We start from the raw sequence: 23,934 nt of genomic DNA, 5'->3' as shown, positions 1-23,934 counted from the left end.
AGTGTTCTACAGTTTACATTTTGCATTATATTCACATTGACATTATGGACACAAATTCTAGTCAGTCTGAGCATTTTTTATGAAATTTACCATTCTCTTTCAGTAAAACATATCCTCTGTACTTCATTATGAAGTACTGATGAAGAATGGATATGGTGCTGCAGTGGCTCTGTAAAATAACTTGTTTAATATGACAGCAGTTTAGTTGATACCAGACAGTTTAATATATCAGCAGTTTAATTTTAATATAACAAGTGAATTTCTCTAGTTTTCATCTCAGCACATCTATACCAAACATCTTGAAGTTTTAGTTGATACCAGACAAAAAAGTTTGGCAGGATCCATCTATAGTATTGAGTTTCTTAATTTTATGTGCCATTTTCAGTTTGCAGTGAGGTGCTTATTACTCGTGAGTCGTGAAGGAGGAACTGCTGCGTGCTCATTCTATGAAGGAATTCCCTTCCTCTACAGGATGTGCTGTCTAACTGTGTTATAATATATCATTTGTTTGTGATCTTAAGGCTGATAGGTGACCTACATTGATTGTTTTAAGAGTACAATTTATTCGTTTCATCATAATCCAGTATATTGTTATGGATTGAATGTTTTGTGTTGCAGATGATAAAGCAATATTGTTATTTTACTGTTATTTTCTGGCCCTTTATTAAGCTTGTTGATACTATTAAGTTTAGAATTGGCTGTTGTTTTTTCAGTTTGTATCATCCTTATAGTTTCTTGTTATGGGTATAGCAGACAAGTCGTTCTGAGAGCCCTATAAAGGTCCCTGCCTGGTCAAAGTTCTTCAGCATCTAGTCTATTGTGCTTCATCTGTGTATTTCCTGCTGATTAAATCAAGCATCAAAACACTGATTAGCAGAAAAAACATTGCAGATGGCAGATTTGTCGAAAATGCGCGATCTGTGCAACGTTCTGGGGCTTAACTTGCTACAGCAAATTCGAGATGAAGTCGATGAATCTGCTACTGACATTAATTCTTGGTTGGCGAGCGATCTGGGAGAGGCTCTGTGGAGAGGCTCAACAGCTCTGTGGAGAGGCTCTCTAAGCTAAAGGCGGACAGGTTTACTGAGGTATGTTTTCCCAGTTCTGTACTATTGTAATTGTTGTAGTCGCTGCTGCTATAGGCACATGGGCTGTTGGCCCATTACAGTTATACTCTCTTTATTCCAAATTATAAATCATTCTAAGAATCTCGGAGAGTTAATGCATCTCAAGTTTCACCAAATTTGAATGATAAAATAGTAACATTAGTGATGGCAACTAAGTATCATTAGATTCTTCATCAATTATATTTTTATAGTATTCCTAATTGATGTCATAAATGTTTATAATTGTCGAGTCAAACTTGATATGCTTTAACTCTTTAAAATTTTTAGAATGATTTATAATTTGAAATGAAGGGAGTAGATTGATTACTCTTACAATAGGGAAGATTGATTACTCTTACAATAGGGAAGGATATCCGACGGTGGTGAACCACCGGTCCACCGTGGATCATTCTTACCTATTTATGTACATGCGCCTCATTTTTATCTACTATTTTTTCCTACAATTTCTTTGCTTCCAGTAATGTTGATCAAGTTCATAAATTTTAAGTCATCGTTTTATGTGCACAGATCAAGAAAAAGGCTTTGGCTATTATATCATTCTGGAATACTTTGTTGGTGCCTTATGAGAAAAAGCAGGAACTTCTAAGCCTGATGTACTATGTGGAAGTGGAATCAGATAAGGAGATAACTGAAGTCAGTGCTTTGTCGGTAGAGTTTCTCAATAGAGTAAGTTTCTGATCTATAAAATTATAGAATTTGATAGTGCATCTATTTAATATTCGTCACCCCTATTATTTCATCTCAATGTAGGTTGTGCAAGAGTATGATGAACTTTGTGAACAAATGAATGGATTGGTTTTGAAGAAGAAATATAAGCTTTTGCAGATTCTAAAGACTACCCATCTCCCATCCAACTTTGTCAATAAAGGTAATTTCTGATGCTATATTTGGGAAAATAGGACTAAATTGTAGTTGAATGAAAACAATAATAAGTTTGAGTAACCTAAGACAATGACAGTAGAAACTTTTGTAGTAACTTTTGCATTGATGATTCATGGTACACTAGACTGTCACCCGACGACTCCTACTTTTAGTTCACAGGAGACTTTTTCCAATAATGTCTAATCGTAAGAGATGGAAAAAATAAAATTCATACCAGCTATGATATTTATGCAATGCTAGTGATTCATATATATTCATATTACCATATGGACTACAGTAGTTTGTCCAAATCAGTAGTAAACTAATCTAGTGAAGACCAATGTAGCTACGTAAATAGTACCATAATTTCTGTTCCTCTTTGATCTTGCTAACTTTATTATGTTCTTGTATCATATTTCATAATTCTTGAACTTACTTGATTCTACTCTGTTTTTTATTCCCTCACAAGCAATTGGCTCTTATTTTTATATATATCCTCTTTGGTCTTGCTAACTTTGTTCTTATATATCCTCTTTGGTCTTGCTAACTTTGTTCTGCTCTTGTACTTACTTGATTTCTCTCTGTTTTTTGTTCTCTCACAAGCAATTGGCTCTCTTATTCTTATATAGTACATTATATATAGCTAATAACAATACTGCAGCTTCGTGTATCTGTTTCTCTAATTGGTTTGTTCTTTTCTTTCTTTGTCTTATCCTACGTGTTGTGCTTTTTATTTGCAGATATCACTGACCCTATAGCAGCACTTTTGTATATGAAGACAGAAATCTCTAAGGCACAAAATCTGGCTTCTCAACGTGCTGCCATTGTGGCCAAAATGGAATTCATTCAGCATGCGGATAGAGAGACTGACTGGTATAAAGAATCAAAGAAGTCCGGTGTCATCATTCAAGATGAAAGAAGTATAAAAGTAAAAATTCTGCAAAAAGGGCTTCCGAAAATATTGAGGAGTCTTAAGGCTGAACTTGGCAAGCGGGCAGAACCATTTATATATGATGAGGTAAGAACAACCTAAAGCATATAAGATTTTCATGTAATATCGTGTATAAATCATAAAATAGTAGTTCTATTTTTTTAATGTATAGGGTGATGCTCTCAACATCGTGAAGCACATTGAGGATATGGCCCGTGGAGGAGAAGACCTCGGATAAGGCAGGGACTTCGGATTCATCCCAAGAGCTCCGCGCACACTTCGCGAGCCTGCACCACGGAGCCCGCCTGCGCCACCTAGCCCGCTCAGTCCACCAGATTCAAACAAGTCCGATCCAGATTACGACCCTACACAGGATCTGTCTGACTCCAACGATGCAGATTATGACCCTACCCTGGACCCATAGATTTAGGTCTCAGTTTCAGTTCCATTGCACTTATGTTTCAGTTCCTATGAGATAGGCACTCATGACATGTAGGTAGGCCTTGTTTACTTCCAAATTATTTTGCAAAATATGAATAGTGACGCTTTCGTTTGTATTTGACAAATATTGTCCAATTATGGACTAACTAGGGTCGTCTCGTCAATTTCGACCAAACTGTGCAATTAGTTTTTATTTTTGTCTATATTTAATACTCCATGCATGCGTCTAAAGATTTGATTGATGTGACGGGAAATCTGAAAAATTTTGCAAAATTTTCTGGGAACTAAACAAGGCCGTAGTATGTTTCAGTTCCTATGAGATGCACTCCCGTAGACTTGTGTAGGCTATATATATATATATATAATACAACTGTCATAGCTGTATACATCTATGTCTGGTCTCATTCAGAGACATATACATATGTCATATGTCTCAGGAAAGCTATATACATCATGCCAGTAGCTTAATTCCTATACATACTTATACCAAACCGCTTTCACTGTTCTTTGTTCAGCCGATTATTATCGGTCACTATTTATTCTTGGTCAGTAACCATTTTGGTCCAATCTTTGCGACCGCAAGAAGCGGCAAACTTGAAGATCATATCTAGTGCATACTGATGTAAACTACAAAACACATATATAGGCCACAAGCTACATGCTATATATTAGGCTTTACCAACTTTATTATAACAAAGAACACTTCCACGCGACTCGTTTACAGACACTCTTCATGACCCAAGAACCACAGCAACGGCGAATTAAACTTACAGCACCAAATCCGTAGAACGAAAATCATGACACTGAAAACATGCATACATACTGGACTCCTGAACAAGCAAACGGGATCATGGTACAGGACGAAGTGCGTGTGCATGTGTCTAGTGATCTCTGGTGATGGTGGAGGAGTCCTTGCTGCTGTCGGTGTTTGTGTCGCTCTGCTTGCTGTTGTTGTCCCCGCCCATCCCCAGCGTGTTCATCACCGCGTCCTTGGCGCCGGCCGCCGCGCTCTTCACCTGCTCGGTGGCCTGGGAATCGAAGCACAGGAGAAAAGCCATGAGCAACCCGCTGTTGCGTTCAATCCTTACAACTAAATTAGTAGGCACGTGAAATGGCCGTAACTGATGGACCAACCATACCTGCTGGATGACGCCGGCGGACTTGTCCTTGCCGGAGACGACGGTCTCCTTGGCGTACTGCCCGGCCTCGGCGGCCTTCTGCTTGGTGGCTTCCATGGCCTCGGCGGCCTTCTGCTTGGTGGCCTCCGTCGTCTCGGCGGTCTTCTGCTTGGTCGCCTCCGTCGTCTCGCCGGCCTTCTGCTTGGTCGCCTCCGTGGTCTCGGCGGCCTTCTGCTTGGCGGCCTCCGTGGTCTGGCCGGCCTTCTGCTTGGTGGACTCCGTGGTCTGGCCGGCCTTGTGCTTGGCCTCCTCGGTCTTCTGGCCAAGGTAGCTGCCGGTGTCGGAGTCGGACGCCTTCTGCTTGGTGGTCTCCTTGGCGTGCTGCGCCGTGTCCTTGGTCGCCCCCATCGCCTGCCCAGTCTTCTCCTGCATATTCCAATTCATACATAAGCAGATAAGAATGAAGGTAACTTAATTCGTGATCAACACAAGATGATGGGAGATGGCCACCATTCATACCTCGGTGCGAGCCTTGGTCTCGCCGGCCTGGTAGCTAGCCTTGTCCTGGTGGGAAGCCATGGCACGCAGCAGGGGTCTCTCAAAAGCTCGTGAAGCTCAGCTCGCTCTGCAACTAATTAAACTGGCCAGGAACAGATCGCGCAATGCAAATCGCTAGGAAAAATACACTTGGCTACTGACGACGGTGGTGATGATGATGATGCTGCTGCTGCTCAGCTGAAGCTTCAAACAGCTACTGATGCCTAGGGGCTTTACACGGGCTATATTTATAAGCTGCAGCCGTGGGACACGTAGCGTGGCGGGGCTGCTACATGACGGCCACGTAGAAAGGACACGCGTTGTGTCACGGCTCCGTACCTTCGCGAAGCCTGCCCATGTAGATGGAGCTGATTCGCTCGCGCGCGCCCATAGACGTTGGTCACCAGCACCACCACCACCACCACATGCAGACACTAAAAGCCAAGCACGCGAGGAGATAATAAAGAAACCCCGAACAAGTACAAGTACAAATCGAGTGCGTTCCTCTCGATGCGATGGTGCACGGTACCGATGATCCCCGGACCGGCCCGATGATGATCACGATCGATCTCATCACCAGATGATCAGATGGATAGGAAGAAATGCTGGCAGTGGCGACTACAAGTTGGATGCGGCTTTCCTGCTCTCGATCAACTAGCTAGTATAGGCCACTTGGTGGTGGTGCGGTGGAGCAATGCGCGGTGCGCGGTGCGCGCGCGCGAGCGCCAGGTGGCCTGGTCATGCCATGTGCTCACGCGCTCGCTTCGACGAACACGAACGTGTATCGTTTTCAGATTTGTGATGTGCACAAGCGAAGTGGTGCGGGGGAAGATGACGGGCATGCCAGGGAGACAGGTGTGTTTGGAAAATACGAAGCCTCGATGACGACACGTCAGAAAGTTCTCGGGGACGGCATTCTTGATTCTGACTCGTATAATACACGCGTTACACGTAACACTGCAAAGCTGCCAAGTTCTGCAATTCAAAAAAAAAACAAGAAATCTCTTCGTCATGAAGTTTAAAAACAAAAAAAACTGTGCAGACCATGAAAGCTCCTTTTTTTAGAGGGCCATGAAAGCTCCTAGGCTGGTTTTTTTTTTTTTGAGTGGAAACTCCTAGGCTGCTAATACCACTTGGTTGTTCCACGGGCCGGCAGCTTGAATTTCTACAATCGTGCTTACTAGGCCTTTTCAGGCTATTTTGGGCCATTGCTAAAGTCTGATCTCTTAGCAGGCCTAGCCACCACGCATTGAGCAGAGGCCGAGAAACTAGCTAGCCAACAGCCCAAGAAGTTTACGTGGCTCGTCAAAGCGTTTTTTTTTTTGGTATAGTCGGTCGCATTCCTCTCTTTTTTAGTAGGGCTGTTCACATTTCGAAATTAAAAAAAAAAACTTTCCAGGTTGACCCTCAAAACGGAGGATGTTGTGTGACAACCTTCAAATAAAGTGTTTTATCTTATTTGGCCAACTCGTTTTACATATTTACGATAGTAGTGTAAAGGCTATAATCTCGTTCCATTATTTAAAAACATATGTGCGTTGGAATATTTCATTCTCTCCTATCAATAATAGATACTCATCCATTTCTACACGAATTGTCTGCCATATGTAGATTTAACTGAGAAGCAACAGTATAGTCGTCATCATCACCTGCTCCATTTTCTCCTACATGACTACCACCCTAGGCCCTCTGGCAATGTGAAGGAGCAGTTTAGCCATAGTTAGGGTGTATCATCTTTGTCGATTCATTGCCGGATCTTATTTCTTATAGAAAATTCCGATAAAAATGTTTAAAAAAACATAGACTTGTTCACCAATAAAAAATGTTTTTAAAAAATCAAGTTCACCAAAAAATCATTCCAAAATCAAGAGAAAAAATAATTAGAAGTTTAGAAGGAAGAAAGATTCCAGCATCATGAGAAAATTCTCCTAACATTTGAAAAAAAACAAAAAATGTATTATATAATATTTTGCTACATAAGTCTAAGAAACACCAAGGTTCAAAATTATAAAAGATAGGTTTAACAGAAAAATGAGTATGAATTCCCGATTATGAGGGCTGGAATGGAGCAGCGGTTCAATAGAAAGAGAAGCCCATAAGCAAAGCCTCACTCGGATCAGTCCATTTAAAAGACCACATGTGTAATTGAATTGAGAAAATTAGGTTGAACTGTCTGGTTTTAGAAAAAAACACTGGGCCTGCTGCTTTTTCTATGACAATTTATGATATTTTTGTGAACTCATAAACTACTATAGAAAAAGCGGCTACAGCCGCAGCCGGACAGCCAGTATAAAACCAGCAAAAGAAATGTGGTACTCCTTCTATATAGAATTTAGAAGTCGTTTAGGAGAACGACACGATCTCCAAAATATAATTTTGACCTCTTATTTTTATAAAAAATATTTTAAAAAAAATAATATATGTATATATTTTATAAAAGTATATTTTCAAGACAAATCTATTCATATAATTTTTACATTTACAAGCTCAACAATTTAAAAATTATTGATGATTTATATTCTTAATATTTAATCCGCACTTTGTCCAAAATGGCTTTTAAATCCTAAGGGAATACACTGCAAGACTGTGTTGGTAAGAAAATTTTTGAATGCACAATGCCAAGGTTTAGCTAGGCGCTAGGCGGAATCTAGGCGCTGACCCATTGCGTAGCGCCTAGTCGGGAGTACTCGCGCCTAGACGCTCCTAGGCGTTTTCCTAGGTGTTTTGACAATCAATTAGACATGCAGTCACAGACACTCAATCAGAGAGGAGGCGGGGAGCAGGGGAGGGGACACGGGACAGGGGAGCAGCCTGAGAGGGAGAGGTGAAGAACATGGGAGGGGAGAGGAGCAGGGGAGAGCAGCTGATGGCGGAGGAGGGGAAGGGGATTGACCATGGGACGGGGAGGGGTGCGCCGGCGGGGAAGATCTCGCGCCTGATTCCATCTGCGCGCGCATGCCCGCGGCGTCCGCCTCCGCGCGGAAACCTTCGCGCCCTGGCCCGCTGCGGCAAATTTCTGCGGGCACGTGCGTCCGCATCCGCTTCTGCGCAGCTTCCACGCCCATCTCGCGCGCCTCTGTACCGCTTCCGCGCCTGCCTCGCGCCGCTTTCGCGCCCCTTAGTTCCGCCTATCGCCGAGATGGGCGACTACCCACCTAGTCGAGGCGACGGGCTTCGCCGAGCGTCTAGTCGTGACTAGTCGCCGCCTACTCGCCGCGTAGCCGAACTATGCACAATGCTAGCATTAGGGAAAAATGAACCTATGACCCGAGGTGAGTAGAGTGAGCGTTCACTCTACCCTCTCCATCCATAAATAAATGTATTGACGAATCAATTTTTTTAAGAACTAGAAATATTTCAAATAGTATCAATATTTGTATCTCTAAATAAATATATTTATGAAAGTATATTTCATGTTCAACCTAATGATATATGTTATATATGATAAATACTAGTGTATTTTTGTATATATTCGATAAATTTTTTTTAAAAAAAATTGATTCTTCAGCAAAAGAGACGTGCAAATATAAATTATTCTTAGACGAGTAGACCAGATTTCCGGTCGGGTCGTACAGCCTTGGGGTCCAAAACCAAGCTAACCGAGCTCGCCTCGCCGATCTAGAAGCTTCCAGCAGCAAGCGTGAAATGATGAGACTGAGAACGAAGATGGAGACTGCGGGACAAGATGAATGCTGATGAGGAACGTCCTGGCAATCTGGCATCGAGCCGATGTTCGGCCGTGGTGCCAAACTGCCAACGAATCAACGAAAGTAGGAGTGGAGTCTAGGACTCGAGCCTTTAGGTGGTCTACTAGCTAGTCTGTAATCTCTCTTTGTGAACTCAGTAGTCCTAGGTCTCTTTTGTTGGTGCTAGGCTGCTCGCCTTCACGTGTTTTGGTACTCGGGTTTTGTATCTTTGTTTGTTTTTCTTTTAATAAAAAACAGTTACCGACCTGATCGTGAAAAAAAATGATCTACTAGCTAGACATGGTGATGACTGGGTTGGGCCCATTTTTTAAAAAAACAAATGGTATTATAAAAACGGAAGGATGGGTTCAATGATTCTTTCTTGCTAATAAAGCCTTGTTTAGTTTCACATCTTTAACTTTGACCAAATATATGCATCGGATTATTAATGTTTGTGATGTACGATGATTATTATTAGGTTAATCGTTGGAATGTTTCTATTATAAATTTATTTAGAGATTATTGAAATTTGCTACAAATTTAGTTGAATTTAAGAAAAAAAATGATCTAGACTCTAAACAACGTTTAGTTAAAATTAAGAGTTTGACTCCAACGAAACTCTAAATAACCTTTTTTTAACTGTGTGATGAGTACCGCATTGCCAGTTTGCCACTACCACTGCATGATATCATGGGTCTTGTAGTTTGTTTGTGGGTGAAAAGTTTTTAGATGTCACATCAGATATTTCGTGAGATATTGAAAGGTACGTTCGGATACTAATTGAAAATTAATTATATAACTCGTCTGGAAACCACGAGAAGAATTTATTAAGCCTAATTAATCCCTCGTTAGCACATATGTGTTATTGTAGCAATTATGGTTAATTATAAATTAATTAGACTTAAAAATTTGTCTCGTGATTTCTATGCAAATTAATATAATTAGTTATTTTTTATTTTTTTCGCGAACAGGTTTGACCCGTATTTTGTTATTTTTTATCTATATTCATACACATACATATACACATACACACGCCACTGTGCTAGAGTAGGTTAGGAATACCTGTACGGGCAGATGGCCGGCTCGACCGCACGACAGACCACTCGCGCTGCAGGAGCCCCCACTAGCACCCCTGCCGCCCTGCGCTTCCGTCCGCGTACCGGCGGACGATCGTCGCTGCGCCTGTCGTCCCCCTCCCCCTCCACCTCCACCTCCATCTCCACCGCTTTCGGCCAGTCACCTCGCGCGAGCGAACGCAGGCCGGCTCGGTCGGTCGCCCATGTGCGATGCGATCTGCAACCTCAACCTCCACTCGCCTGCACAAAGCCGCCATCTTTCCGCGACGCGACGGTGGGTCACCCGCCAACCCGCCCGCAGGCCACTGTTGCTGTTGCTGCTGGCCAGTAGTACATGCAATGCATCATGCACGCGCGCGCGCGAGAGCAACCGGTCGGCGGCGACGGTGCGCGCTGCCTCCGGTAGTGGGCGCCGCTCGTGCTGCACTAGTAGCACTGGTCACAATCCCATCGTCCTGCCTCCTCCTCCTCCTGCGCCCGTGTGCGTCGCCCCAGCCGTAGGTGCTAGGGTCATAGGGTGATAGGTACGCATGCTACCGCTGCAGATCGAAATGGCACTGCACGCACTATCGCGCGCGCGCGGCGCGCAGTGCTGCTCCACCTCCAGAGCGTGCAACTGTGCCGTGCGTGCGTGCTGCACCATTGCGCCAGCAACCAGCACCCAGCAAATGGCTGCTGTGAACACTGTACAGCAATGAACAGTTTGTACATGTGCTGCTTCGCGCAACCAGCACCCAACAAATTAAAATGAGCCCATGAACAGTTTCCACTGTGTGCTAGCTGCTGTGGTGGTGATGAATCGAATAGTGAGTGGTTCGGAAGGTCGCTCTTGTGCATGCGAATCATAGTTGACCTTGTGCTGGGAGGACCATATATTGGCTTTCGTTTTCATGGCTAGCCCGTAGAGGCAGAGCAGATGCAGATCACTGGTGGCACAGCACAGGCCACACTATTGCAAAAGCTTGGACAATTGGTGTGTGCCCTCTTCCTTTCCAGCTGTAGGAGCAGCGCATCGTTTCGTCGTATATAAAGGGGCCATTGCTTTGCTACGTTTCAGCTCCTCGCCACAGTTGACAGTCCTGAGCTGCATAAGGAATTGAAGGAGACTCTGCCGACTCACATCGCTGCTTAGACCAATAATGCCTAAGCTCAGCTTCATCTTCACCGTTATCCTTGTGGTGTTTGTGTTTCTATTGTTCAGTGCATCTTCAGGTACGCCACTTCACAGTCCAGTTTCCTTGCGTTTAGATGTGTAGATGTACATTTCCCTTGATGGTTGGTTAGTCGTACATGATTCCTGTCTGATTGAATGCAGGACAAACTACGACTACACAAGCCAATGATGCAGATACTTTTGAAGTGATTGAGGTCGGTATATGCTAAACTTGGTTGAAACAGTATGACAGAAATAAGAACAGTTGGTTTTACTTTTTCTTTCTGTTAAAGAAAGTGAAATCGTGTTTAAGAACCATCATTCAAGACTAATTGGTTTGCCATGTAAGGAGTATATTTAGTCTCTTTAGCTAGAAGCTGACTGTGAAACTAACTAGCTATTGGGGAAATATAAATAGCAGATAGACCTACTGTTTGACAATTCTGTGACATGTGCTCTTCTGATTTTTTTTTAAGGAGCAGTAGAGTACAGGAAAGTTCATCCTTCCTATGTGATCATGCTGTTCTAGACGTTTTGTTTCGGTTCTGTTATCATTGTTATCTTTTCAGTGAAAGCTTTAGCTACTTTTATAGAAAGCATATAGTGTTTGCTACAATTCAATCAGTGGACTATTATTTGTTTGGATAAAAAGCTTTCCAAAGATTAGATATTTTAAAATGACAGTTCCACCCTATTCACTAAACTCCCCAAACGCAGAGACGCAGCAGGAGGGTTCTGACGGACGTTCAGGATTACGACTACGGTGGGTCCAACCCCAAACATGATCCACGCAGGAAGCCAGGGAATGGACACTGATCACGTCACTTCCATCATCCTGCGTAGCCAAGAACAGGGTAAAAGTCCGGTGACTGATGAGTGATGACGCTCTGGTCACTGGACTGGTATCTAATCTTGCTGAGTTCCTGTAATGAGTAGAATCAGAACGGTTTGATCTTGATCCCATGCATGTATACACCCACGTCACTTTATTATTATTATTATAAGGGAGAAACTAAGGCTAGCCAGTTGTGTTGTTCAGATAAGATAGCTTTTTAGATATGGAATAAAGATTCAGAATGTGCTGTCAATTCAGTCACCAGACTTTCTTACTGCTTTCTAACTTCTGATGACTTCTCAAACCATGTATGAAACGTCTCTTTGATTCTCATGCAGTCTAAAAAATTTAATATGGATCGCTCGCTGTAAAAAAAACTTAAACGAGGGTAAGATATAGTCCCTGGCATTCTGACCTTGGCTCCCACGGGAGTCAAATCTAAGACCTGAGAAGTGTTATTAGAGTCACCTAACCCATCACCGGTGGGATTACTGTAAAAAAATATTTTTGGATTTATTATTGTTGTGCACCACCTGATTACCTTGAGATAGGTCTGCCTGACGCCATAGATTCAGAAAGAACGCTCCAAATTTCAGGACAACCGTCTCTGAAATTCGTCCGTATCTTCCAGGTGACGTGCTAAATGTTGGCTTGTCTCGTATCACTAGTCGCCTCCTAATTCTGAATGACAATTTAGTGTTCCAAAGGGGAAAAAAAACTCCACTATTTTCTAAAGAAAAAGGGGAACTCTCAGAATATCTGAAATCGTCGTTTGCTGCTGCTAGGCTCAGCACAACTGGAGATCAGATACAGAACTGTACCGTTGCCTTGTGCCCTTGTCCTTCTACCATTTCGCTTCCCCTTTTCTGAAACTTTCTAGGAGCTAGCCTTGCCCAGTCAGAAGCTCAAACAACCAGCAACCTTTTATATTCCAGTTTGGAATATTCAAACAGCGCCCTTTATCTACGATATATTTCTGACTTCTACTCTGGTTGCAAAGAAAGAATGCCAAGCATCAGCACAGGCCAGGGTCAAACTAGACAGGCTTCAGCCTCAGCCTCCAGTAAGCTCTATCTACCTGGTCATGAGTCATCCACTCATCCAGACCGTGACTAAGCTCCTCGCCAGCCTACTATACGTACTTCCTAAACCACACACACGCTCTCATGAAGAACTAGCTTACCATCCTCTCTCCTTATATTATTGAATAAAGTAATTCTATGAGCTAGCTTTTGTGGAAACTTGCTCCACTGCATGTCAGCACAGGTCGGCCTCGGCCTCAAAGGCAGGTCAACTTCCATCCCATGGCCTCACCAATCGATTTGGTCGGGGGAGAGCTTCAACTTGGGCACCGGCACGGGATCCCATAGGAAGCCCGGGCTGCATTTTAGGCCTTGTTTAGTTCAGCCCGAAAACCAAATTTTTTTCAAGATTCCCGTCACATGCAGAGAGTATTAAATATAGACGAAAATAAAAACTAATTGCACAGTTTATCTGTAAATCACGAGATGAATCTTTTAAGCCTAGTTACTCCATTATTGGATAATGTTTGTCAAATAAAAATGAAAGTGCTACAGTTTCAAAAACTTTTCAGTTTTCGGAACGAAACAAGGCCAGTGTAAGGCTGTCTCCACCTACTGGGGAACCCAAACCTAAAATAAATCTTCAACATAATGCATATAACCTTTAATAGAGTACCTATATAAAAGATCTATTTTGAGTATTACGAGAGATATAACCAAAATTTAGATATCCTCCCTTTGAGACCCATTTGCAGAATGTGGTCTTTTAGATCTTGTTGGAAAAGACTAAAAATAGGTATAACCTTTTTATCTGTAACGCTACCCAAAGGACAAATAGGTGTTGTATTTGGATGAGAATTGTCAAATAGGTGTTGTATTTGGATGAGAATTGTTAGAGATAGTCTAAGACGGCTCAGTTCCTTTATTATTAATAATACAAATGTTACATCACCGCTTGCAATCTTTTGGGGTGGATCTACAATGCCCTTTTAGGAGCTTGAGCACACAGGACTTAGTTACAACTACAACCAGGCAGAACCTAGTTTCAAATATTATTATTATACAAGCAAAACTATGTTGACTATCCAATAGCTCCGTAATAATAGTTGAAACTTAGCCAAAACAAAAGAAACTATATAATGTACACATGAAGAATCGTGCCCGTGCTGGTCAGCTTTGCCGTTCGGCAAATGCTGCTACATCCTAGAAATCAAAATCATCGTCAATGCCATTGTAGGCTTCTACGCCATCGTCGTTATAGCCCCCATTGTAACCATCATCAACAGTTTCACCATCAGCATTGTCCGGCCCAAACAGTGCGTCAAAGTCCATCTCTTCTTCCTTACTTGCGCTGCCAACTTCATCTTTAGTCTGCTCACAGAATCAATCACCACCGGGTCAGAAAAATGTAGCATAATAGACGATTACAGAGTCAGTGTTGTTAGTTCATTTAGCTTTTCAAAATAAAATCAGCTAAACAACAACAAAAACATTTAAAAAGGAACTGCAGAATAGTTTTCGACTCGAGGCAGGATACAATTTGTAGATTCTACATTTCAAGCATAAACAAACAGGTATACCTTGTACAATTCGCCAACAGCTCCCTCATTGATCTTTGAACCAAGTCCCTGTGAGAAGAGAAGTTGAGGCCTTGTTTAGTTACACCCGAAATCCAAAAACTTTTCAAGATTCCTTATCACATCGAATCTTGCGGAACACGCATGGAGCAATTAATATAGATAAAAAAAATAACTAATTACACAGTTTGCCTGTAATTTACGAGACGAATCTTTTGAGCCTAGTTAGTCCATAGTTGGACAATAATTGCCAAATACAAACGAAAGTGCTATACTATCCAAAAACTTTTCACCCAGAGAACTAAACAAGGCCTGAATATTGAATTTCAGGCTTTCGGTTTGTTTGCACATCAGGTTCAGAATGTCCATGCAGTGTCCAAAGGACAAGTTTATTTTGGATTGTATGTGTCAGCACAAGTGAATACCTTCCGTTTCAGCATGTTGTATGTGGCTTCTGCCGGTGTTTCAGCAGGTGTCGAGCTCTTGGTGTCTTCATTACGTCTTCGTTTCTATGTTTTCAAACAGCCACAGATAATCATACGGTTCAACTTAAAATGGTAAACAGGAAGTTTGATCGCCCAAAAGTGTTTCTTACTTTCTTCTTTCCCTCTTCCACAACAATCCCTCTAGCTGCCAATTCAGCTGCCAAAGCTTCCTTGGCTGCTTGTTCCTGTAAAAAAAAAAAAAAAAAAAAAAAACAGGTAGTAGCATTCTCTAGTCAAGATGAAAAAAATGCGACCATAGATTGAGTTACCTAATTACCTCAAGGTATTCTTTGTTCATTTCCTCCCAGATAATCTTTTTATACTGTTTTTCTTCCTCATTGTGAAGGTACCAATCAACCTACAAAATTGATAGATAGCATTACAACAAATTGCAAAGGCTTGTTTTGTTATCACTACACCTCTTAACTACTTGTGCAATGAAATAGTCCTGAAAAATATGATAAAAAGGACTCATTGAGAAAGCACCTCTGCATCGTCGATGTCAGAAAGGCTTTCTGAATCAGCATTGCCTTCACAATTTTCACCTAAGGATGTAAGATAGCATCCAGCTTTCAAAAAAGGATTCAAAACAGGAAAACTGAAATTATTGCAGCGTGTGATGGGTTCAGGAAGTAACAAACCTCCCTCTTCAGGATCCTTGGGTGGCACAGAGTCATTTATGAGTTCACCAGATCCAACTGTTGAAGATTTATGTCCGCTTAAACCCTGTTCGGAGTGTGTTCCCAGGGAACAGAAAAAGGTGGGAAATAAGCACAAGAGTTGTAACAAAAAAGCTAATCGAAGAGATAACATGTCACATTGCCACACGTCACAAAATTCAGAAACAAAAATAGATTATGCACCATTTAATAATTATAGTGGCTAATCCTTCTATAATATTCATACGACGTTACTGTTGTTTGGGGTCTAAATGGTCCAACCCAGTGGTGCCAAATGAATTTGTTACCCGGGTGCATATTTAATAGAAATCATGCCCTGGGTAGAAAATGGAAAGAAGTTCATAAAATAAGAGTGAAGTTTTAAAATATCCCAAAAAGATCTCACAGGTAGAGGACGTGATAATACACAACCATGCAAAGTTTCCAGATCAGACTTCATTTCTTTTGACACGTGAAATTGGGAAACAATGAAGAAAAAGACAAACTCAGTTATACCAATTTTTGGCCTTTTATCCTTTTTTGCCAATTTCATATCTCATATTAGAAATTGAGTTCCCTCTTGACAATTTGTATAACTGTAGAACATCAGCTTTCCAGCCAGCATATGGTAACTTTATTTTAGAAATTGTTCTAAACTTCTACATACGTTTCATGGGGTGGCTTTCATGTACCCACCTAGTATTGCTACCCACCCAATAACGCTTTCAAAGAATTAAAGAAAAACATTCTAAAAAAAAGAATGCAAAGATATTTTTTTAATGGTAAAATTTTATTTATGTTGCTGACAGCATTTGGCAGAGCATGGCTTGAATGGAATAGATACAGCCCAAGCCGTGGCCACCACTGAGGGCTGTGCCAATGCCAAGCACTACAAGATTTTTTTTCTTTCTTCTAGAACATTTAGCTGTTCCTAGACGAGAAAAATGGTCCACCATTAAGGGGTAAGTAGAAAATGTTCTGCTTGCAGGAAAAACAAGTTCCGCAGAGGGAAAGAATTGTTCACGTATTAATCATCACCTGGTCGCATAGGTGACAATCGACAGGTAACATCGCATGTCTAATGAGATTATAGGACATTTTTCGTGTCCAACCAGAAAACATACACCCTACATTCCAAATTATAAGACGTTTTGGCTTTTCTAGATACATTATTTTTACTATGTATCTAGACATACATGTCTTAAGTGCATGACAAAAGTTATGCAGCTAGAAAAGCTAAAACATCTTATAATTTAGAATGGAGGGAGTACTAAACAAAGATATCAACTTATGAAACTAAACTATATAGATTCTTATAGTCAGGAGGATGAAAACCTCTGTTTATGCAGGCTAAATTGAAACTACATATAAGAATAGCAAGTTTCATCGTCAACTAAATTTATTTTCGTATACAAACTTATAATAAGGATAAGTTTCCATAAATTCACACACAGATTATGAGGTACCGTTACTTTGCAGTGGGAGTGAACCCTGCCCCAACCCCACCCACCACCCCACCAGCCCCAAAAGAGAAAAATAAAGAACTTGAGGCCATGCCAATGTGTATACTACCTTTCTAGGAGTTATGGTACTCTCAACTTCAGAATTCTGTGTGTTGCAAAGAGATTCTTCCAGCGCTGCCTCCTTAACTGTGGCAGCTTCTTCAGCCCTTTTAGCAGCTTCAAGTCTTTTCTTTTCAGCTCGTTGGAATGCTGGAGGGTCAGCACCACCTTCTAGTCCACCCGACAGTTTAGTGAACTGGGCAATCAGACAAAGTGTCAAAAGCAAATGTAGTCTAGTCTGCAAATCAATGTGTTGTGCGCATTGTAGATAAGATCTACCTTATTGTAGCATTTTTCGCAAAGTCCATGGGCAAAATGTTCAAAACCTTTTTTATTCTTGTGTTTGCAAAGGATTTCTCCAGACTTGGGCGAATGTTTTGGAACAGGCTCTTCATTATATTCATCAGCTGTTGCCAGAAATTCTTCAATCTAACAAAAGGGCATGAAGATATAGGCATGCTCACATCTTAAGAGAACTGTTTCAAAAATGCACGGGTGATAACATACATTAAGAATGACAACAGAAGCAATACATTCTTCATAGGGGACGCATTATTATTGCCTCCTAACTCCTTAAGGTTGGTACTTGTTTATTAGTGTATTACACATGATCAGAGTTGAAAATCCACAAGTGACCTATGTTCTGTAAAAGGTAGCAGGACAACTAATAACAATCCAGAAGCATTAAAAATTCAAATTAATGAAATGTGTTTCTGAAAGGGAACTAGCTAGGTACTGGCAATTCTGTGTGGGAACAGATCTACAAATGGCCAGCCTAAAATTGTGCATCCATGGACAAAATACTGGTTCCTAACAGTTACTTAGAAAGGACCAGTATCGCCACGGATCTGAGCTTTTTCCCAAAAATTGGAATTTCAAACCGTTAGCATGAGATCTAATCCTGGCCATAAACAATACAGCTCATGCTTTGGCAGAGCAATTCAGTATGCTGCACAATAGCAGCTTACCAACAAATGACTCTGTTCCAATGAGAACAACACTGCATGAGTTAACACTTAGCAGTCTGCAGTCAGTGTCCCAAGAATAAATTGCAGAATATCACAAGGAATTTCAATTAAATACTATAAATTTCAACAAATTTGGAAATTTTGTGGAAGAAAGGAACATACTGTTAAGCTGCCAGAATCGGTATTTTCGAACTCTATCAATCGCTTCGTTAGAGTGGCCTCACACACATGCACAACAGAGACCTGCAAACGTAAAACATAGTTGATGCCATCACTAAAACTCAAAGCAAAAGGTCGTAGGCTGACAAAGGAGAATATACATAATATAGATTGTTGAATTAGTTCAAGATATATCATGAGCATCTGGACTTACAATATCTGCCTTGGTGTAATTTTTCCCATGAGAGAGTGCAGCGATGTATAATGCTGCACCACACAATCCACTTGGCTTCCTCCCAGTCTGCAACGTAGAGCAAGGCAGTAAACCAGTCACAGCCTTGTGAAACAAAAATTATAATTATGGAAGAAAAACGAAAGAAGAAACGCCTGCCTGCATCCAATCTCTCTTCATGCTAGCTACAATGCGTAAAGCTGTGTCTGAGACAGCATTATCTCTTTTTCCGAGCAAACCTAAAAACAAAACCAATATATAAAATCCTCAAAATCAGACCCATGTACATAAATAGGGGGAACTACTTCAGGTCAATCCTCACATAAGGATCCCGTTAGTTGCAACAAACAGAATAGCACACGTAGAATGTTCTGACAAACATAGCCCATATGGCATTTAAATCACAACGTTTGCACAAAAAACATGAGCAGTCTACAGATTGTTCAATGGCACAATTTTCAATTAGCCATGAGGTGAGATTAGATGAAGATGAGTCTCAGATTGCACTCAACGGATTAGCCGAACACACAATGCCATTAATCAAAACCTGCAGACAACAACTCCTGTGCCAACCTGATGGCCATATACAATGCAGCATATAAATATTTGTGGATACCTCAACCCTTCAAACAATAGCACAAACTACATACAGCAGATCCAACGAAGGAAATATACAATGCAACATATGTCATCAGCTTACGGTGTGTAAAACGATGGATGAAAAGGCTGGGATCTACAAGTTTCTGAACAACTGGATGATCTGCGAGTAGCAAAACTTGGCAGAGCTGGAGAAAAACAGCACCTAGGACATAACTGAAAGAAAATCCAAATGAGCCCCTTCATTGAGTCATATAGAAGGCCAAAGAGTTGGTATACTCACACGCTTATTTGGAGATAGTCAGAGAAATCAATAAGAAGATAAGCTTTCTTAGTTTGCCTGGCAAGAAAAGTTGGAGAAACCGAACATTAGTACTACAATGCTTGCTCAAAAAAACAAACAAAATAAACTTTGCAACATACACTAACAAAAGCATGAAGGCGAAAAGCAGTGTTTTGAGAATTGAGAAAGATAAAATAAATTAAATTGTGAGTTCAGGAATAATTAATGAAACATAAGAGCTTTTCGAAGAAATAGATGATGGTATAAATGTTACTCATGCTTCATGGTGTATTAGGTAAAAGAAATAAAAAGGACCCACAAGTCTAATACATCCTGGCTGCTAATAAAGTCTGCGAAAGAAAATTTATTAATTTAGTAACAACAGATTACAGTGGTAGGGCATTCACTAGAAAGTATAGTAAATGTGCAGGGAATAGGTTTTATTTAATATAACAAAGCCTCTTGAATGGGTTTGACATGTGTTTATATGGTATGGAAAAGCTTACTTGCGTAGTTGTGTTACAGTTTAGGCATTTAAAACATCCTAATCCTTATGGGCCACTGAGAGGGACCTTCTCAAGGTCAAGTATTTACTTTTCTAATTAGAGGCTATAAACACGAGGCATAAAGTCAAAAGGCACTTAGTATACCTGCAGTCAATTAGTTCAATTTTCAATCTAAGTATCTGACAAGAGAAACCTTTTTGCAAGTTTAAAGAAGGATATGATAGAAAAGTAACTTGTAGGAGTTTCTCAAAAAAGAAAAAAAAAAGAAGGTAATATATAACATTAACTACTAGTAGTCCAACAAAAGTGGCTAGGGAGGGGGCAAGTCGCACAGTGAATGTTCACATTCGAACTGAAGTTAGTAGAATAGGTTAAATGCTTCTGACGTTCCAACAAAGAAAGTAGTGAACCTACAATTAGGTTTTAGTATACCTGCAGGCAATGTAAAGGCAAGCAGCTGCAACATGGGTTGTTCTACGGCCCCTGGTAAAATTACGGTCAACAGCTAGCTGCGCTTCAGAACAAAGAAACATCAATATCAAGATGCTGCATTCCATTTAAATAACCTTACAACTTACTGACAACGGAAACACATACCTCATAGAAGCGATAAGCCTTGCTAACGATAGTTTCTCCACCACTGACATTTAAGTTATTGACAATCTGTCTAATCTCATCCTTCCCTGGTAAAATAAAGCAAAAAAAAGAGATTTTGGAGTACCAAGGAAAGTAAAATAAATAAGTGCCCTAAAACCATACCTTTGTCTAAGGTTCTTTGATGAGAAATCGAATATCCAGACTCAATACTTGCAAGAATACTTCCAGCTAAGCGACTCTGTGTAGCCCCAAAATATATCAAATCTCAGCAATTGGTAAACAAAAAAGAAAAACTCAAGGATTATAAAGCATGGAGATAAAACCAACCTCCCCTGTGTTACCCTTAACAAAAGTAGGCTCCTCAGTGTATACCTCCTGATCAAGAACCTTCCCACATGTACCACAACATCTGATCATGAAACATGCCATCTTTCATATGAACAAACAAGCACAAGAGCTTCAATTGCGTTTATGAAACTTTGATGGCCAACCATTAACAGAGTTGTAAATAAGGTCATCTTCATAACAATCATACTGACTGGTTTTGCAAGGTATCCCATAAGAATAATATAGAAAGAACAGGGAGATCTCACATGTATCCTTTGTCAGGGTCCTTTATGGAGGGACAGTAATCAGCGCAGTGAGTGCAGTAAACCATTGCAGAAGGAACTACACAGCCAGGGATGATCAGCTCATATCAATCTGTGAAATTTTGAATGGATGTTCTGTTCAGTTCCAAGCCTATATAAAACATCCATCATATTCATTTACAAAATGTATGCAGACTCAATAAAAAAGAGACTTTTGGAACCATGTTTCCCATTTCCCTTACAGTTATCTTCTTCAAAAACAAAGGTTTTTGGGGAGCCATTTTTCCCCTTCATCAATTCCCCAATTCACTCGCATGCAAAAAAGACCAAACAGACATAGCAAAATCTTTTCTTTTTTTTCAATTTAATCACTGCACTCCTTCCTTCCTAGTAGAAACTTGTGCCGTCAAATTCTTGGTGGCACTCACAGACAGGGACGGGTTCAATACAGGACATGGGTGCGATAAATTTTGCTAAAAATCAAAGTTAGTGTGTATGAATCAAGAATCATGTATATACTTAGTGGCGGATCGAGAAAAATTTGCTCACTGTACACAGTACACCAATGGATATAACATATTTCTTACCATAATATCTTTCCATCCTAAGACACACTGGATATGAATTAAGAATTAAGAATTGTCAAATGTTGCTGAGAGTATAGACTATGGAGAAATAAGAATGGAGATTTGGATCTCGCTTCTCACCTGGTTGGGCAGCCAGGCGGCCAGCAGTCACCGCAGAGGGGGCGAGGGGCCGCAGCCAGTGGGGAGACAAGGGAAGGTCGCCGTCGTGGTCTCGCCGGAGTCAAGTCGGAGATTCACCGGGCGCCTTCGTGCAGCAGCAGCGCCGTCGCGGCTTCGCGACTCGCGAGGGCGTTGAAGTCGAGGAGTCGCGGCAGGGAACGAGGCACGAAGCGGTGAATGTAAAGAACCGAGCAGGCGGTCCCGCAGAGGGTGCGAGCTCTAGCGATGGCTCGGACGCCGAATCCGGGTGAGACCGAGGGCCGCGCGAACTCCGGCCACCGGCTTGGGAGTAGCAGATCGGCGTGGGGGGAGAGACCGGACGGGGGCGGGGGCGCGCAGCGGCAAGCGGCGGCGGCGGCGACGGCTCCTTCAATCGTCGCTACTCGGAGCAACGTCTCACGAGCCGATGGATCCTCGCCTCGCATCCTCGGCTAAGGGTTTTTGGTTTTCCTGTAAGCTGTAATACATACTAGGGTAGCCATAAAAAATAAAAATAAAAACACAAAACACTAGGTAGCCCTTTCTTTTCTGATTTTTTCTTCTTCCGTTTTCAACGCAGAGTCACAAACAAAAGAGAAGACAAGATAATTAAGTTTGAGTAAAGTGATTGGTGGTCTCATTGTGTCACTAGGGTTAAACTCTTAAATTTGTTCATAATATATATTATTTAGATCTCTAAATTCGTAAATAATTTATTTAAGCTTCTAAACTTGTTCGTTTAGGTTACTAGAAGAATACCCCGCGCGTTGCTGCAGGGATTCCAGATAATTTAAAAAGAAATTAGACTATTTATATTTATAGTTATATGGATGAAACTATCTTAAATTAATTTTGGTGAATGGTTTGGCTGGCCAACTAAATGCATGTTAGTGGATGAAGAGATAACTATCATAATTATATGTACCAGTTGGCTATAACTGCAAGTTCTAGTGGATTGTTGATGTGGATAGCTTGCATGTTGAGATAATTCTCTAGTGGGGTTTAGTTTTATAAGAGTATAAGATTTAGGTCTAAACTCACAAATCGCCGAATCAGATTCAAAATCTATGTTTAGGATTTAGAGTCAAATCTAAATAGGTCTAGATCAGGTTTCATGATCTAGCACCCCAAGCCTCCAGCCATGTCGCCCTAGTTATATCGCTAGAATGAAGAAGAAAGATGGAGGTGATATGTGAGCAAATCATATTAGCATAGTGGTAGTTTTAGGTCCGTTTAGACTAACCCAAAGATCTAAATATGGAATTTGATTTGATCAAATTTCAGTCTTTTCTAGGAGTTATGCGACCTACATGTAGCCACCGCTAGGGTCTTGCGACTCAACGCCGCGCCACTCCTCCCACCTCCACCATCGTTGGTACCCCTCTCTCTTCGGCATATAGTAGAGATCCATCATTTTTAATAAGTTTTTAAAATTGAATGAATCTTTAGGGTTAGAGCCTTTTCATGCCAAATTTCTTGGTTTTGGGGTTTTATTTTCTCCTCTCCGGCGACGACGAGATGGCAAGTTGAAATCATTTTCTTCATAGCGGCTCTGTTCGCTGGATTGATGGCAGTAAGACTTTTATTTTCGGACGTCGACATTAAGGCAGAGATGGCGTCGCCACTATAAAATAATTTTCTCCGCCATCTTCATCGTTTTATTGTGGTTAGATCTGGCCACAATAAAATATTAGGAAGAATAAATTTCAGATTAGTCTTCTTCTTTCTTTGGTGGTAGAAAAAAGAACAAGGAAGGTATCAAAAAGAACAAGTTTCTTAACTCCGTCTACATGAATGTTGGTTGTCGTTCGTTAGATATATGTTCTCAGGCCTTTCGTCAAGTGTTTGTCTGTGTGGTCATCCATGCTACAAAGTGTTGTAGATTTTGAGATTTAGAATTATTCGCAGCCAGAGGCTGAGCCTCCATTTCGATTAAGAGGACCGGGCAAATATAATGACATGTCTAGATGTGATAAATATATACCTATTTTTCAATAACTTTTTAATGTTTTTATATACGTTATTTATAAGGAAAAATCATAATATTATAAAAAAATAGCTAATTCGATGTATTATTATGCCATAAAGTGAATATTTACAGGGGTATAAAAAATGTACTGTGTTTGGGGGGCGCCATGGCCCCTGCTAGCCTCTGGCTCTACCAATGTTAGCAGCGTGGTTATAATTTAGGTTTCCTAGATACTTTT

The 23,934-nt window shown here is 41.1% G+C and overlaps 4 protein-coding genes across 4 annotated transcripts; 2 read left to right on the top strand and 2 right to left on the bottom strand.

Annotated features, from left to right (window-relative positions):
- On the top strand, positions 135 to 3,536 carry LOC110430244. The gene is made up of 5 exons (XM_021447548.1): positions 135 to 1,088; positions 1,635 to 1,793; positions 1,878 to 1,995; positions 2,729 to 3,006; positions 3,092 to 3,536. The coding sequence occupies exons 2-5, from the start codon at positions 1,719 to 1,721 to the stop codon at positions 3,155 to 3,157; spliced, it is 537 nt and encodes a 178-aa protein (XP_021303223.1). The 5' UTR covers positions 135 to 1,088; positions 1,635 to 1,718; the 3' UTR covers positions 3,158 to 3,536.
- On the bottom strand, positions 4,002 to 5,257 carry LOC110430243 (late embryogenesis abundant protein, group 3-like). The gene is made up of 3 exons (XM_021447547.1): positions 4,998 to 5,257; positions 4,500 to 4,904; positions 4,002 to 4,388 (listed from the first exon to the last, which is right to left on the bottom strand). The coding sequence occupies exons 1-3, from the start codon at positions 5,055 to 5,057 to the stop codon at positions 4,242 to 4,244; spliced, it is 612 nt and encodes a 203-aa protein (XP_021303222.1). The 5' UTR covers positions 5,058 to 5,257; the 3' UTR covers positions 4,002 to 4,241.
- On the top strand, positions 10,826 to 12,026 carry LOC8061085. Its single transcript, XM_002441410.2, has 3 exons — positions 10,826 to 10,989; positions 11,093 to 11,145; positions 11,648 to 12,026. Exons 1-3 carry the CDS (start codon positions 10,917 to 10,919, stop codon positions 11,744 to 11,746), a joined length of 225 nt encoding a protein of 74 aa, XP_002441455.1. The 5' UTR covers positions 10,826 to 10,916; the 3' UTR covers positions 11,747 to 12,026.
- Positions 13,687 to 22,185, bottom strand: LOC8068996 (transcription factor IIIB 90 kDa subunit). Its single transcript, XM_002440119.2, has 20 exons — positions 21,710 to 22,185; positions 21,006 to 21,114; positions 20,740 to 20,821; positions 20,575 to 20,650; positions 20,413 to 20,498; positions 20,248 to 20,324; positions 19,310 to 19,366; positions 19,130 to 19,242; positions 18,589 to 18,668; positions 18,412 to 18,498; positions 18,201 to 18,281; positions 17,350 to 17,499; positions 17,081 to 17,266; positions 15,491 to 15,575; positions 15,336 to 15,394; positions 15,127 to 15,207; positions 14,960 to 15,034; positions 14,790 to 14,873; positions 14,368 to 14,415; positions 13,687 to 14,158 (listed from the first exon to the last, which is right to left on the bottom strand). The coding sequence occupies exons 2-20, from the start codon at positions 21,068 to 21,070 to the stop codon at positions 13,991 to 13,993; spliced, it is 1,740 nt and encodes a 579-aa protein (XP_002440164.1). The 5' UTR covers positions 21,071 to 21,114; positions 21,710 to 22,185; the 3' UTR covers positions 13,687 to 13,990.

Source organism: Sorghum bicolor, chromosome 9, assembly GCF_000003195.3.
Source record: "Sorghum bicolor cultivar BTx623 chromosome 9, Sorghum_bicolor_NCBIv3, whole genome shotgun sequence".
In the NCBI taxonomy this organism is placed as follows: Eukaryota; Viridiplantae; Streptophyta; class Magnoliopsida; order Poales; family Poaceae; genus Sorghum; species Sorghum bicolor.
The sequence above is the reverse complement of the archived record's forward strand: the minus strand, read 5'-3'. Positions and strand labels throughout refer to the sequence as shown.

Bases quoted from the DNA above. Each gene is read 5' to 3' on its own strand.
- LOC110430244 (XM_021447548.1), top strand. From the start codon at position 1,719: ATGTACTATGTGGAAGTGGAATCAGATAAGGAGATAACTGAAGTCAGT. The intron at 1,996-2,728 runs GTAATTTCTGAT...TTTTATTTGCAG, and splicing joins ATCCAACTTTGTCAATAAAG to ATATCACTGACCCTATAGCA. The intron at 3,007-3,091 runs GTAAGAACAACC...TTTAATGTATAG, and splicing joins AACCATTTATATATGATGAG to GGTGATGCTCTCAACATCGT.
- LOC110430243 (XM_021447547.1), bottom strand. From the start codon at position 5,057: ATGGCTTCCCACCAGGACAAGGCTAGCTACCAGGCCGGCGAGACCAAG. The intron at 4,905-4,997 runs GTATGAATGGTG...TGGAATATGCAG, and splicing joins AGACCAAGGCTCGCACCGAG to GAGAAGACTGGGCAGGCGAT. The intron at 4,389-4,499 runs GTATGGTTGGTC...TTCGATTCCCAG, and splicing joins CCGCCGGCGTCATCCAGCAG to GCCACCGAGCAGGTGAAGAG.
- LOC8061085 (XM_002441410.2), top strand. From the start codon at position 10,917: ATGCCTAAGCTCAGCTTCATCTTCACCGTTATCCTTGTGGTGTTTGTG. The intron at 10,990-11,092 runs GTACGCCACTTC...GATTGAATGCAG, and splicing joins ATTGTTCAGTGCATCTTCAG to GACAAACTACGACTACACAA. The intron at 11,146-11,647 runs GTCGGTATATGC...CCCCAAACGCAG, and splicing joins ATACTTTTGAAGTGATTGAG to AGACGCAGCAGGAGGGTTCT.
- LOC8068996 (XM_002440119.2), bottom strand. From the start codon at position 21,070: ATGGTTTACTGCACTCACTGCGCTGATTACTGTCCCTCCATAAAGGAC. The intron at 14,416-14,789 runs GTATTCACTTGT...CTCTTCTCACAG, and splicing joins ACAACATGCTGAAACGGAAG to GGACTTGGTTCAAAGATCAA. The intron at 14,159-14,367 runs GTATACCTGTTT...TTCTGTGAGCAG, and splicing joins CTGTTGGCGAATTGTACAAG to ACTAAAGATGAAGTTGGCAG.